Genomic DNA, 15,898 nt, shown 5'->3' with positions numbered 1-15,898 from the left:
ACAATGGTGTTCTGGCCAGCATTACTATATAACTACAGAAGTGGATGGTTGAGGGTTCACCTGACAACAGGAGTCTCGCTCTTCTCTGCTGGGACTTCTGCTGGGGGACTCTCCACCACAGGGACCTCCTGCTCTAAAGACAGAGGCTCTTCCTCTTGGAGGTCTAGGAGGATATCGTCCAGGGCATCAGACACTGGAGGCTGGGTCTCTGGAGCAGGGGGCTGGGCTGTGGGCACCGGGGGCTGGATGAGGGATGGATGGATCATGGGGGTAAATGGAGGCTTGGTGGAGGCTGTGGTGACAGGGGGCTGGACAGGGGGCATGGTCTGGGCCTGGGTGGTGGGGGCCAGGGTGGGGGGCTCGGGCTGCTGCTCTCTCAGAGAGGCTTGTTTCTCCAGAGGGGGCCTGGTGATGGAGGCCTCGGGGGCCAGCGTGGGGGCCGTGCTGGTGGGGGTGGGGGTGTAGGGTGGCTCCTGGTCCTCGCTGAGCGTGCCGTCCAGAGGGTAGAGATCTTCATCTTCGTAAATCATCTCCTCCTCTCCCTCATAGTTGTACTCCCCCTCTCCCTCCTCGGGCTCGTAGAGCTCGCCCTCCTCCTCAACGTAAATAGCCCCCTCCTCTCCGCCATCTTTGACATAGCCCCCTTCGTCACTGTACACCACCTCGGGCTCATCGGGGTCCCAGCCAGCCGATTCCTTGTCGTAGCTGACAGAGGAGTGGCAGGAGTGGTAAGAGTCGTTCTCATCGTAGAGCTCCACAGAGCCTCTCAGACTCCCCTCGTTCTCAGGGCCAAACTCCTCACTGAGCTGGGAGCTGCCTCGACTCAGCTCCCCAGAGGAGGCATAGCGACTGCTGCCTGTAGGACTGTAGACAGACAGACAAATGGACCACAGTCAGATACACAGACACATGGAGCAGACTGGGGACGAAAAACGAAGAAATGAACAACCAAATGGGCCCAGAGTGCATGTTAAGGGGACGTATTGGGGACTAAAGTGAGGGAGAACAGTTAACCTAGGATAAAGAGGAGAGGAACAAACCCAGGCATCCTGGACCAAGGGATAGGCTAGTAGTGTGTTCAGATGCATGAGTGTGGGGGTTATGTGATGTAGTAACAGGGAAGTCTTCATTTTTAGTATAGAGAGAGATTATTGGTGGATGCTCTGATCACACGCCACATACAAATCTGCATATTCAACAGAGCAGAGATTCACAAACACCCAGAGCCAACACAATAAACGGCGAAACAAGACGCGAGGTAAACAGCCTTGACAAGTAATGGCACCCACTCAGGTGAGGTGATGAGAGAGAGAGAGAGAGAGAGAGAGAGAGAGAGAGAGAGAGAGAGGGAGAGAAAGAGAGTGTGCGAGTGTAATATTTACTGTTCACTTTTTATTGTTTATTTCACATTTTGTTTATCCATTTCACTTGCTTTGGCAATGTAAATATATGTTTCCCATGCCAATAAAGCCCCTAGAATTGAATTGAATGTAACTGAGAGAGAGAAAGAGAGAGAGAGAGAGAGAAAAGAAGAGAGAGAGGGAGAAAGAGGGAGAGAGAGAGCAAGCAGATAGAGTGAAAGAGAGCAGAGGGAGAGGGGTGGAGAAAGAAAGTACGAGTGGAAAGAGAGAGAGGCAGGGGCCTACACTGGGCTGAAACAGACTCTTTTTAGCAGACAAATAAAAGAGCGGAACATTTATCGACTTTGATGAATGAGGCTATTAGTGAGAAGAGAAAGCGAATGAGACACCTCATGAGTCAGAGAGAGAGAGAGCAGACTGGAACAACACACATCCCAACACACAGACACAAGTCCACTCGCTTACACACAATCGATTAAAGCAGTGAAGGTTCAATAATGCATGAGGCGGTACTGGGGGACTAAAGAAAGAAGGAAGAGTTAAACAGCCCTGGGCTGAATGTGTGAGAGCTAGGAGACAGGGACCTGGGCTGAATGTGTCTGTGTGAGAGCTAGGAGACAGGGACCTGGGCTGTGTGTGTCTGTGTGAGAGCTAGGAGACAGGAACCTGGGCTGAATGTGTCTGTGAGAGAGCTAGGAGACAGGGACCTGGGCTGTGTGTGTCTGTGTGAGAGCTAGGAGACAGGAACCTGGGCTGTGTGTGTCTGTGTGAGAGCTAGGAGACAGGAACCTGGGCTGTGTGTGTCTGTGTGAGAGCTAGGAGACAGGGACCTGGGCTGTGTGTGTCTGTGTGAGAGCTAGGAGACAGGAACCTGGGCTGTGTGTGTCTGTGTGAGAGCTAGGAGACATGAACCTGGGCTGAATGTGTCTGTGTGAGAGCTAGGAGACAGGGACCTGGGCTGAATGTGTCTGTGTGAGAGCTAGGAGACAGGGACCTGGGCTGTGTGTGTCTGTGTGAGAGCTAGGAGACAGGAACCTGGGCTGTGTGTGTCTGTGTGAGAGCTAGGAGACAGGAACCTGGGCTGTGTGTGTCTGTGTGAGAGCTAGGAGACAGGGACCTGGGCTGTGTGTGTCTGTGTGAGAGCTAGGAGACAGGAACCTGGGCTGTGTGTGTCTGTGTGAGAGCTAGGAGACAGGAACCTGGGCTGAATGTGTCTGTGTGAGAGCTAGGAGACAGGGACCTGGGCTGTGTGTGTCTGTGTGAGAGCTAGGAGACAGGGACCTGGGCTGTGTGTGTCTGTGTGAGAGCTAGGAGACAGGAACCTGGGCTGTGTGTGTCTGTGTGAGAGCTAGGAGACAGGAACCTGGGCTGTGTGTGTCTGTGTGAGAGCTAGGAGACAGGAACCTGGGCTGTGTGTGTCTGTGTGAGAGCTAGGAGACAGGAACCTGGGCTGTGTGTGTCTGTGTGAGAGCTAGGAGACAGGAACCTGGGCTGTGTGTGTCTGTGTGAGAGCTAGGAGACAGGAACCTGGGCTGTGTGTGTCTGTGTGAGAGCTAGGAGACAGGAACCTGGGCTGTGTGTGTCTGTGTGAGAGCTAGGAGACAGGAACCTGGGCTGTGTGTGTCTGTGTGAGAGCTAGGAGACAGGAACCTGGGCTGTGTGTGTCTGTGTGAGAGCTAGGAGACAGGAACCTGGGCTGAATGTGTCTGTGTGAGAGCTAGGAGACAGGAACCTGGGCTGTGTGTGTCTGTGTGAGAGCTAGGAGACAGGAACCTGGGCTGTGTGTGTCTGTGTGAGAGCTAGGAGACAGGAACCTGGGCTGTGTGTGTCTGTGTGAGAGCTAGGAGACAGGAACCTGGGCTGTGTGTGTCTGTGTGAGAGCTAGGAGACAGGAACCTGGGCTGTGTGTCTGTGTGAAAGCTAGGAGACAGGAACCTGGGCTGAATGAAAACAGGAAAACAGAACACCTGAGGAAACCAACACACACATAGAAATACACACACGGCATACGTACAAAACCACATCCAGAATCCTGCTACTCAATCAAGAAGCGCACACGCATGCAAACTCTCTCTCTTTAGTACACCCACGAGGACACACACAGCTCTTTCACTGAGCTGTCTCACAGAAACCTGCATTTTCCTTCTCAAACACCAAACACAGCAGGAGAGAGGTACAGTGGCACATACAGGAGGACATGTGTCTTCCCCTCTCTGATAGGCTACTATTAATTCTGAACAGGCATGCCTCCTGCCACCCAAGAGCCGGGGCCGGGGTCCTCGGCCAACAGTATGGCTGGCTCTGGCTGGGGGAAGCCTGAGCTGCATAGTTAATCACAGAGAGGACTTGTCACTGAGGCACCATAGGAGGAGGAGGTAATAACAGGCTGCCACTGAGAGACCGAGGAGGCAGAGGAACCACACAGAACCCACTAACACTTCATCACTGCAACTCACATCAACTTAGCCAAACTGCTCCCCTATGGCTTCAACGTCTTACATAACAACACAAACACAACATAGGAACTCATTCACATTTCACCACAGACGTACGACAGAGAGAGGGGAGATCATGTGTGTGTGATACCGGTGTGTATACAGTAGTTATTATCAGGTAGATACAGGATCGGAACGTAGATAAGAAGTAGAGAGAGGGAGTTGAACAGCACATGCATGCAAGCACAGCGAGCGAGGAGGACAGGACTATTCCACCACTGACGTCACAGCGAGACCACGGACGGAGTCACAGGCTGGAGCAGGAGGAAGAGGAAGAGGAGGAAGAGGAGGTGCAGAGACCCACCTATCGGAGAGCGAGTGCCTACTGTCTAGAGAGTACTGGCGGCTGGTGTGCCGGCTCGAACCTGAGGCTGAATCGAGATCGCTGCGCCCGTTGGTGGCCGAGTCTAAACTATCATAGCGTCTGGCAGGAAGGAGGGAGAGGCAGTAGAGGAGGAGCATCAGTACAGTCTAGCCTGGGGGTTTTCAAAGACACACAGCAACATCCACAACACCAAACTGAACCACACACTGCCTGGCAAACCTACAGCATAAAGACCACTGGCACTGACCAGGGAGCCAGACAGAGCCAGTCAGACAGAGAAGAGAGTGATTGGTTTTAGCTATAGCGGACCTTGCAGGTCCATATGGCTAAAAACAGAATCACTGTCGAGAGAAGCCTTTATGCAATAATGTGGCTGCCCCAAGCAAGGCATGAGTTTGAGTGAACTTGTGCCTTTGAACAATAGATGTAAAGACAAAGAAACAACTTGATTTTTTTTTTTTGGGGGGGGGGGCAAAACAAGTTGCTAAATGATCACAGGGGGCTGTTTCAGCCACACACGCATGCACACTCACACACATGTACACACCCACACACACACACACACACACACACACACAGTGATGGTGCCGGTGAGGCTCTTCCCACACGGCCTGTAAAAAGGTAGGCATGGCTGCTCCTTTGGGCTTGTATAGTGAGGCCGCACCGCAGTATGCTCTGGAGAGTGAAGTCACAGTGGGACAACAGGTTACCATGTAACAACAGTGTGAACCAAAACAAGCTCACGGGGCTCTGTGGGCTCTGTATCAGTCTGATTTACTCTGTGGTGAATAGAGTGTTGATCTCTAGAGGAGACAAAGTCCATATGGATCCCTTGACTAAGAAGAGGTGTTGCGAGTGAGATCCATGCTGTGTCAATAGTCTAATGTAGGTTCCTTTCCTCGTCTCCTTTCCTTCACCCACACATATCTCAAAGAACTGGACAGGGAAAAGCTGCGACTTCCACCTACCCTGCATGTTTTTAGATTAGAACAACTGTAGGATAGCAGCTTGTGATAAAATAACTTAAAGGTAAGTTGCAAATGAAAGAGAGGAGACAACGAAAGGAAGCTTATTGGGACGAACCCCCTATTGAGACCCCGAGTAGTGAACCAGGTAATGAAGCAGGTAAGGATGACAGAACAGGACAGGAGAGAGGTTCGGTTACCTCATGGGTCTCTGGTTGTCGTAGTCCAGCTCTTGGATGGAGCCGTTGTAGGAGGTGTGCGAGGAGTAGCGCTGGTCTCTCTGGATGGGGTACTGGTGCATGGAGGCGTTGGGCTGAGATGTGGTGTAGAAGGGTGGAGGAATGCTGTTACTAGTCTCACTGCGGTAGTCACTGTCTCTATCGTCCACCGCACTGTCTGGGTCTTCATCTACACAGGAAATGGTTGAAATATGATGATGATGATAATCATGATGTGAGGCTGGGTTCATCTTTACCCATGATGCTAGTATGTGCTTGGTGACATACTTAAACCTAGCAATATAGGCCTGCAGTACAAGGTTCCATTTGAGTCAGCATACATTGTTTGCTAAACTGTGTGAAAAAAGCAAGAAAAACTTACTTTGCTGGTCTCCCCAAAGACTCCAGTTACCTACAAGGACAGAGGGTAAGTAGGTAATAACTTATCACAGAGAAATTTGATTTGGGCCTGAGCCATAAACTCCAATGCTAAAAAATGTGCACAGAGCAGTGGGTAGTCAGCCATAACTCTCAACCCAGCATCCCATAACTCAAAGCGCATTCGCAGACCCCATCCGTAAACACTCACTGAAACACAGCATGCAGACACGCATGCATGCGGACAAGCACTCACACACATATTGACCAACCTTTACGGCTGATCTCTCACAAATCGTCTCTCACAAATACCCACTGGCAGACTGAAACACCCACCGCAGCCCAGACTCATCCACAGTCGTTTCCACCCACCCACATGGGCCGTCATCATCAGACAGACAGGGCTGTGTCTGACAGGGCAGTGTTAGTATGCCAGCACACATCCATCACACGGCTAGCAGCCATAAATCACTGTGTGTGGAGCTGACTATGAGGCAGGCCTGCTGGCTCGATTCGTCATGTCAGCTTTCCTCCCTCCCTCCCTCCCTCCCTCCCCTCCCTCCCTCCCTCCCTCCCTCCCTCCCTCCCTCCCCCCTCCCTCCCTCCCTCCCTCCCTCCCTCCATCCATCCATCCGCCTGCCTGCCTGCCTTTCTGCCTGCTGCTTCCCCTCTAATCTGCATCCCAAAGACTCGGGAGGAGAGTGAAGAAGAGGGGGAGGAAGAGGAAGAAGAGGAGGAGGAGGAATAAAGTGAATATGAGGAGGATGAAAGGGAGGATAGTAAAGAGGGAGAAAAGGAGAGTGAAGAAGAGGAGGAGGAAGAGGAGACGGGGAAGACAAGGAGGAAGTGGGGGGGAGGGGCCAGGAACTAAGTGAAAAGGAGGAGGAAAGGGATGAGGGTATTAAAGAGGGTGTGAAGAGGCTACAGCCAGTATCAAGTGTCTACTACTCACAGCACTGTGTTGATGGCGCTTGCAGTGGTCTCTCCTCCTCCTCCTGGTATGTGTACTGCAACACACACACACAATAGATACAGCTGACTGACACGGTACATTGCACTGCAGCTAATCCAACATGGGGTAATCACCATCTTGGAGAGTTTTGGGTGTACCGAAAGGTCTACATCATATTTAATGCATAGAGTAAGTGATGACTTGTGTAATTACTGATAGCCCTGCCTTGTGGCGGGCGGGTAAGATGTAAACACAGAGGGAGGAGAGGAGGAGATGCCTTACGTCCTGGTCCCTCATGGCATTGAGTTGCTCCAGTTTCTTGGCCCAGTATCGAGCCTCATCCTCTGGAATGTCTGAAGCAGAAAGACCCATTCACTGGTCAGTCACTAATGACACATTCATGCACGCACGCACGCACGCACGCACACACACACTAACCTAATGGCAGTTCAAAGCGGGTGTCCAGCAGCACGCGGTGGAAGGTGGGGTCTTTGGTGCCGGTGATCTCATTCTCAGCCATGATGACCTGGGAGTCCAGGGTCAGCCACTGCCCCGGCCCGTCCTAGCACGAGCACACACACACGCAGAGACACACACACGCGTACTGTTACTGTACACGGTAACACTTTCCCTCTTACAGTCAAACAATTGGGAGGATGCTAAAAAGAGTCCTAGTTACAGTGTTTCGAAGCAGAGGAATTCACTCTCTGTAGGTTATCTTTACCATCCAAGAACACTCCCCTTAAACTCCTTTCATCCCTGATATGAAGTGTATTCCACCTTAAACACTTTGATGTAGCTTGACAACAAACAGTATCAGTCTATTGTTGTGATGAACTAGTGTCTGAGCCTCGGATGTGCTGCTGGTAAACCGCCTTGTGCTCTCAGGAGGGTGGAGTGTGGTGGGGAAGGAGAGGGCGCACCGTACCTCATTAGACTGGCGGATGTTTTGCAGGGGGATCCACAAGGTCCCCACCATGGTGTCCCAGATTAACCCTTTGTTCCACACCTCCACCGTCAGCCCCAGGTCCAGCCTGTTGATCTCACTGCACAGAGAGAGAGAGAGAGAGAGAGAGAGAGAGAGAGAGAGAGAGAGAAGGGGGGGTGAGAAGGTGTATAAAAAAGAGGGAGACAAGAAGATGAGGAGGGATAGAGAGGAGGTGAGAGAGAGAGAGAGAGAGAGAGAGAGAGAGAGAGAGAGAAAGAAAGAAGTGATGAGATGAGGAAATAAACTAAACAGATTGGGAGACCGAAATGACATAAACCCTGATTGAGCAACAGGGCCTGGAAATATAGAACCCATCTTATTGAGAGGTGAAATATATATACCATCAGATACCCATTGCTAATCTAATAGAACAAAGAGCCAATGTGATTCACCCTGTGGTGGATGTGAGTCACTGAGCCACAGAGAGCTGTCTGAGGGGGAGAGGTGAGGTCAATAAGGCAGAGTGAAGGAGACCAGTATTATTTCCATCAGGGAAAACAGGAGTGAATTCTAGCAGGAAAAAAAGCGTATAGAGCTGACTGTCCAGGACTGATTTGGTCAATAACATATATACACTGGGCACCTCCATTATCTCAAGTATCCACACAGCTATACTCAGGTTGCATCCCCATGGTACCTGACCCCTGACCCCTGGTCAAATGTAGTGCTGTATAGGGACAGCCAGGAATCCCCTTGTGACAGGGGGAATGGAAGATTGTTGTGTGCAAGCTTCACAAATGTTTTTAAATTGTTCAAACATTTCTACCCTGTCTATTTATGGGTAACAGGGTTGACGTGTTATGCTCGACCCGCTCAGTTTTGGACCACAAAACACCAGAAAATGTCCAAAAAGTATAGAACCAGATCACCTGCTTTTACACTATGATTTGACTATTAGATGTTCAATGTCTCTCTTGAAAAAAATATTTTAAAAGTAATAGTTTCACCAAATTAAAATGAGATCTCAGTTCACGTAACAGCCCCCCCCCCCCCCTTAAAATGAATCACTAATAACATGAAAGAAATTATAATCTTCAGAAATGACCGTGTCAAAGCAACAAAATAGCGAGGGCTTTACAGTGATGGTGAAAACTTCGAGAAATGTTGCTGAATTTTGAATGTGGTCTATATTAAAAGTGCACTTCATTTAATATAACAGGCTTTTAAAATGCAATATTTGTGCACAGATTCTACTTAAAATAAGAGGGGACGCAAAAGGTGCTCATTTCGTGGCAACTTCCTGTTCCTATTGTCAGTTCTGAAATCATTTTGACTCTGTGACAAGTGCCCTATCCAAGGCTTCATCTGAACTCCTGCCCAGTGAGTAGCACTCCAAACAATGAGAGTGTTGTTGGGCACCTTAAACGTCACTTGTTAAAACATTTATTCAGGAGTCCCTGCAGTCCGTGTTACACAACATGTGTACATTCTGGTGTTAACACATTAGTGTCACTGCCTGCCTGGCTGCATGGACGGCTGGCTGGCTGCCTGGCTGCATGGACGGCTGGCTGCCTGCCTGGCTGCATGGACGGCTGGCTGGCTGCCTGGCTGCATGGACGGCTGGCTGGCTGCCTGGCTGCATGGACGGCTGGCTGGCTGCCTGGACGGCTGGCTGGCTGCCCGGCTACATGGACGGCTGGCTGGCTGCCTGGACGGCTGGCTGGCTGCATGGACGGCTGGCTGGCTGCATGGACGGCTGGCTGGCTGCCCGGCTACATGGACGGCTGGCTGGCTGCCTGGACGGCTGGCTGCCTGCCTGGCTGCCTAGCTCAACAGTTGCATATCTCGTATCTGAGATCAGGCATCCAGAGCCTTGTAGTCTCATCACTGACAGAGCACTTAGGACCCAGGGCAGCTCAACGTGTGGAGAGAGAAACTAGTAAGTCTTTCCTATAGAGGGAGAGACGGAGGAGGAGGAAGAAGAAGAGTGGGATGGGAGAGAGGAAGAGGCGAACAAATGAGGGAGAGGAGGAGAGGGGGAAGAGGTCTTACAACATGAAGTCCTGCTCCCAGCATGGCTGGGCGCCCCGCACAGCGATGGTGGTGCTCTTGACATTCTGCACCTTCAGCGTCACGTAGGTGTTAAATTTCTCTGTGGAACAATGAGGAATATCAGTGTTACTATCAAACAAACCAGTGTTTAAGACTTTTTAAGACTAAGTCAAACGTGTCTCAACTCACCTTGGGGTCCATCGAGTTTGGCTTTCCTCACTGCAAAACAGACAGAAGACGAAAACACATGAGCCATACTGTAATAGGCTAAACAAAATGGGGTCAATCAATCTAGAGATTCAGGTTTCTAACAACAAAGCTATTAACAACCCACACCTTCCTGAGCTGAAAAGGTTTGCTGCGTAAGACAACGTCAAAACATATGTTCATTTTGCAATTTAGATCAGAAATCTTAGATATTCTTTTCATATCCCAATATGCATATCAGCCCATGTGGGGATCGTGGGTGATGACAAGACCCTGGCATTTCGTAGGAGGAGGAAGGAAGGACCTAATTCAGTCAGCCTGGGCACACTTCCTCTGATGGCAGAATGCCTGGGTCTTAATATCAAAGCCTGTATTCACTAACAGATGTCAAGAGCTCTATTTGAGTGGAAGGCTCTCAGCGGTATGCTCAGGTGAAAGGGGTTCAGAGAGAAGAGGAGCACACAGGATTCAGTGTGTGTGTGTGTGTGTGTGTGTGCGTGTCTGTACACTCGTAGTCTCACATATGATGACCAGTAAGGGTGACACAATGAAAGCAGGTTTGTTAAGGTAAAGGTACCACTGTCACCTTCTATAAATTGGGGATCACTTTAGGTAACCAATCCTTTTTTTTCTGACCCATTCATTATTCATTAATCCCGCACCTGCCCGCCCGCCCTGCCGATGCCAAGTAACCCCATGTTCAGGGCTTTAATATTCAAAGGCTTCCTTCTAATCCACAGCGAATGCCTCCCCTCATTTCATCTCTAAAAGCTGCAGTTAAGAAAAGGGACTTAGGGAAAAAGGCCTATTTGGAATCACAGAGTTGGATAAAATAACCTCCAATGCTTTTCTCTGAAGGCACAGTGGAATGTGGCACTGGGCTGCCACCCAGATGCCCGCATGGCTGGCACGACCAGTCCTAATGACCTACTGGCACGTTCTCTATCATTACGGGTCCAGCTGGAGCACTCCCACCTGTATGAATAATCCATATCATAACAACCATCACAAGAATGGCTTTTTTTATGAAGCCACTCAAGATTTCAGCTAAAGGAAAAGAAATGAAATAAAATGAAATTGTGTCTCCTGCTGTCTGACTTGACACGATAAGGTTAATATGTCAGAGTCAGTTAACGATGAAGCAGCGTGACAATAGTGGATGTATTTGTTTTCCTAAAATAGCTCATCCCCAACAGACCCTGAGGAGGATGTTTGTTTTATCTGAATATCAATCTGATTTTGCTAGTCTGCAGGGCAGGAGGAGGAGTTAGAGGATGCACTTAACCAACTTCAGCGCTAAGCCTTTCATGATTCACCATTACTCAATATAACAGACTACTTTATCCCCTGTAGGGTGATTCCATGGAACACTGTGAAATACAAAGAACAAAAGAGATGTCCAGCTCCATTACCACCGCCTCCCTTTGCAGAGCTGAAGCTAACAGGATTCTACCCAGTCATTCAGCCAGCCTCTTCAGCTGTCTATTCCTCAACACCTCCGCCATGTCTCTCTCACTTACCATCCCTCCCCTCCCCTCCAACGCAGTGCTTTCCCCATCAACAGCCTCAATCCACTGCCTACATTTTTTCTCTCTCCCCATCATCAACCTCAATTCACTGTCTGGTCTCTCGCTCTCTCTTCCCCTCTCTTCCCCTCGTTCCCTCTCTCTCTTCCTTTCGTTCTCTCTCTCCCTCTCTCCTCCTGCCATGTGGCGTGTGTGCTCCCTCTCTATCTCTTTGTCTCGGGCTCCATTAATCTCTCTGTTCAGCCAAGCGCAGGCAGAGCAGAACCCCCACTACTAAAAATAACCACTTCAGCGGGACAGTAGTGGATATGGGGTTAGGGGTGAGGGGTGGAGGGTAGAGGGGGACTCACACAGCTCAAACGCACAATGCTAAACCGGTTTAGCTATGATGGCAGGAGGGTTACAAAAAAAGGCCACATTTTAAAAAAGCCCACAAACTAGTGTCTCTTCGCTCTTTGCAGGAAATATAGTCACTCTCGCCCTACGGAAGATCTCCAGGGTTTTATTGACTGAGATTTTCCAGTCGAAAGCTTACAAGCACCTCATACTTCAGATCAGTTGTACTTGTACAAAGAGCAAGAAACAGCAATATAATTCAAACATGTAGCCTGCAGGAATTCTATAATGTCAGAGGAGTTGTCAGTTATGAAGAAACAGAGAAAGAAGCTACAAAATGAAACTTTCTGATTGGCAGGAATGAGACTACATAATTGCTTTCTTCTGTCATATTGTCTTATTCAATCTAATAGAGGGGAAATTAAGTTACTAGCACACAGTGAAACGAATCTTTCTTATCATTTGTAATAATTAACTATATCATGGAGGTCAATTATATTGTATTTTTAAGGATACATTGTAATGTGCCCTAATGAAGAACATAACTGTCTCCATGAAAAAAACAATGAATCCACAGAATATAAAACACAAAAATGAAATTAAAGCCAAGGGCTCGCTCTCTTTCAGGGAGCAGCCTGTCGAGAAACAGGCATCATGTATCCTGAACCTGAACAGAACATGAGATATTGTTATAGAGTGTCTGATTATATGGAACTGAACGGCCCTCGGCTGGCGCAAGCTAATTATCCTTCCGTTGGATTACAACATTATTCATGCTTGCTAGTTGAGCCACTGAACGCATGACATGCTGGGGAATACACGGAGAGCTTCAGTGGACATTCATGTGGGAAGAAGAAATGACTGGGGATTTGTCAACTAAAAACAAGCCCGGTCATTACTGCAAGGAAGTGTGTGTGTGTACTGTTTGATATTGTAATGTGACGCTAGAAATCTGCTCTCTTGCTGAACACTGGGCATTACTCTTCCTTATCACTAATGATCTGAAGATATGCAAATAGACCTATAGTTAGAATCATGCGTTTGTAAGAAACGGTAACAGTGGGGACACTTCTTCTCCACTGGGTTGCTGTCAATGCCATGTTCTCTCTGCCATTTCTACATGAAGGCCTAACAAAAAGTAGTCATATCCCCATTCTTCCTCCAGTCTCTCCATAGTGGGTGAAAATAGTGCCATATGTAAGAAAAGTCTCAGTCTCTCAATCTCACCTTGGCTATGGGATTTTATATAACCACTAATTTAGCTGTGCATTCATTACTAATGGGAAATTAAAGGAAAAGTCCCAAATGCCAGGGAAGAGGGTTGCTATGCCAACAAAATGTGAAGATCTCGCTGGTCCCTCTGGCAGTCTGTCTCAATCCTGACATCTGTGCAATCAGTTTGTTTATCCAACTATTGTGCCAAGACAATATCCTGTCTCCACTTTGGGGTTGCTGGCATTTTACTCTACCATTTTCATAGAAAAATCGTGACAGGCCAACGTTTTAGGGAAGTGACTGTGGGTGTGAATCGATGTGACAATAGCATAAAACCCGAAAGCAGCCCACTGTATGCCTAAATAATCTATAACAGGCAGGCAGCTAACAAATTAACTGGAAAACAAGTTACTGAGGGAGCAAAATAGGTCAACACAGCTAATATTCAAACAACCCGACCAAAAACGTGACTATTTTGCTGTTTTGATCTTAGGGCTACAAGACATCTGCTATTAGGTGTTTTTGTTGGGAGAGTAAATTGACTAAAGGACTCGCGCCAATGCCCCATTGCCCAGGGTAAAATCTCTTGGACCAACTGTTCTTATCCTCGGAGAAAATGCATTTCACACAAACAATCATTCTAGAAAGGGTATGGTCAACAACACTGATTCAACATATAGTAGGCTAGTGCTAGAGGCAATCTACTGTAGTCACGGCATAGAAAGGCTGCATTCAGGATATTTCCTTGGATATGTCACGATTTCTTAAGAGAAAGGCTGTCATAAGGAATGCAATCATCATTATGATAGACAACCAAAAGCGACAGTACACAAACTAAATGAACAATATTTGCTGTGCGAACCACCCCTACATCTTTAAAAATCTGAATAGAAACCAAAGATAACATGGATTTACAGTACACGCCTTTTTAGTGAGCTACTACACACAGAGACATAATCCAATACTGGACTCAGTTTCGGACAATCATATTCCATACACTCATATTTACTCTGTGTAGCCTGCTTTATGATAATATTCAAACATATTCTGAGCGTGATTTGTTGCGGTTAATAGACTAGAATAATGACAGTTCAGCTACCATTTTATGAACAAGACATCAAAGTGTTTATGATGACTGACAGTGTTCATTACGCTTCTCCATCATAAGGAGACAGTCATATAATAAAACAAGATTTAGACCAATTTAATAAATGCTGCAGGCTGTCTGGCCACCTAAAGAATACAAAAGAGTTTTCTGGTCAAAGGAATTTGACTACAGCCAATTTAAAACAAATGTAGTATTCAGCGCGTCGTTTAGGCCTATACGCCAACAATTAAGACATTTTAGAGCAGAATTAGCTGCAAATGAGATGAATTGAAGAAAACCGCCCGCGGAGCAACTGGTTACCCGTGTAAATAAGAGCATTTCTCTCGACAGTTAACAGTAGTTTGTTTGTCACTTACCGCCAACGCACAGCAATGACATCTCTTAGCTCTGGCTATGATCGCTCCCAGATGTCTTCCACCGGCACCAATATTTCAATTCGGAGTAGATGTCCGTCTCTATAGCCTGTATAAATAGGTGGATGGAGTCAGCTCCGTTTCTACTAGAAGCTATTATACGTCACTGCTTTGCAACAGTAAAAAAAAAATCTGATCTTTCGAGTCTTTTGTCGTGCGCTTTCCCTCTCATGTATGGCTCAATTTAGGGGGTTATATTTCAACCTCAGCTCTCCGCTCCCTGACGCACAGCCATCTTGTTCAGCACCACCACTGTAAGGACAGTTCCCGAGACTTACGTCACGGTAGTGATGACGGGATGAACCAAGGATGCTCGCAACACCTGACTGTCAGGCCTCCCTGAACGTTTCGTGGTCCCGCTGAAAATCCAAAATATAGTCTACAGCATCTTCTAGCCTCAGATTAGATAACTGGACAGAAGAGAGAGCATTAAACTTGTCTTCAAGTCCACTACCAAGAATGACAACGAGCAAGTAGACCCAAGTACTACAAGCAGTAAGCTAGTGTAATATGTAAAAAAGAACAAGAATACATTAAAGTATAATTCAGGAATCCATAGACTTATAGAAGAAACCCATTCAATAGCTTACATGACATCGGAACCTTGACTGACGGTTATGTTCTGGGCCTAGAATTAAACGGCCTCTCCTTGTTCTGATCCCAAAGCTTTCAGAAACACCAACTTTCATTTTTTTTAAACTAGGTAAGTCAGTTAAGAACAAATTCTTATTTACAATGACGGCCTACCCTGGTCAAACCCGGACGACGCTGGGCCAATTGTGCGCCGACCTATGGGCTACTAGGCATTTCAGGAGGCATGTTGGTTTGTTCTTAAGTGTAACCACAGCAAAAATACCTTGGGAAAGGCCTCCAGTGAATAAAGTGATCTAAACCACATCAATCTGTCAATTGAGACATTTAGTATAATTTAAAGAAACTGAGTACAACCCGATCAAGCTAACCACTGACAACGTTTCTAAGTGGAGCTATACCACCATCTGGTGGGGTGGGGGGTCTGGAAACTAAAGGTCAGACAAGTCGTTTGTTCTGTACTTCTGTCCATTATAAAGTGAGGGCAGCAGGTGCCACCAGCAGCCATTGAGTCATCATGCCATTTCAGACAACATCATCCATGTGTCACCATATGCTCTGTGTGAATCACGCTCATCCTTAATGACATCCGGGAAATTACACACATGTACTTTTATTGCAAATTGAAATAATGATTACAAAAGGAGACAAAACTTCCATTTCAAATTCATTCAAATAAACCATTACAAAAAAAACCTTCATCCAAACCTTCCCACCCCAAAACTAATGTCAATAGCAATACAAAAAACGATTCTGAAAATGTTGCTATGATCTTTTCCAGTTCATTTGAAGTACACTTCCTCAATCTCCTTATTTCAAGTGAAGACA

The 15,898-nt window shown here is 47.6% G+C and overlaps 1 protein-coding gene across 1 annotated transcript in view; it reads right to left on the bottom strand.

The window, feature by feature from the left end:
- Positions 1–14,754, bottom strand: part of LOC106613770 (protein unc-13 homolog A) — a 56,030-nt gene extending 41,276 nt beyond the window's left edge. Inside the window, exons 1-10 of the mRNA XM_082956810.1 lie at positions 14,423–14,754; positions 9,864–9,893; positions 9,675–9,774; positions 7,623–7,740; positions 7,133–7,256; positions 6,977–7,047; positions 6,695–6,749; positions 5,747–5,776; positions 5,347–5,554; positions 61–864 (exon numbers count right to left, since the gene is read on the bottom strand). Of these exons, the coding sequence (XP_082812936.1) occupies positions 61–864; positions 5,347–5,554; positions 5,747–5,776; positions 6,695–6,749; positions 6,977–7,047; positions 7,133–7,256; positions 7,623–7,740; positions 9,675–9,774; positions 9,864–9,893; positions 14,423–14,444 (1,562 nt within the window). The 5' untranslated portion in view covers positions 14,445–14,754. The remainder of the gene's footprint in view (positions 1–60; positions 865–5,346; positions 5,555–5,746; positions 5,777–6,694; positions 6,750–6,976; positions 7,048–7,132; positions 7,257–7,622; positions 7,741–9,674; positions 9,775–9,863; positions 9,894–14,422) is intronic.
- Positions 14,755–15,898: the final 1,144 nt, after the last annotated feature.

This window comes from Salmo salar, chromosome 10, assembly GCF_965601325.2.
Source record: "Salmo salar chromosome 10, fSalSal1, whole genome shotgun sequence".
Classification (NCBI taxonomy): domain Eukaryota; kingdom Metazoa; phylum Chordata; class Actinopteri; order Salmoniformes; family Salmonidae; genus Salmo; species Salmo salar.
The sequence above is the reverse complement of the archived record's forward strand: the minus strand, read 5'-3'. Positions and strand labels throughout refer to the sequence as shown.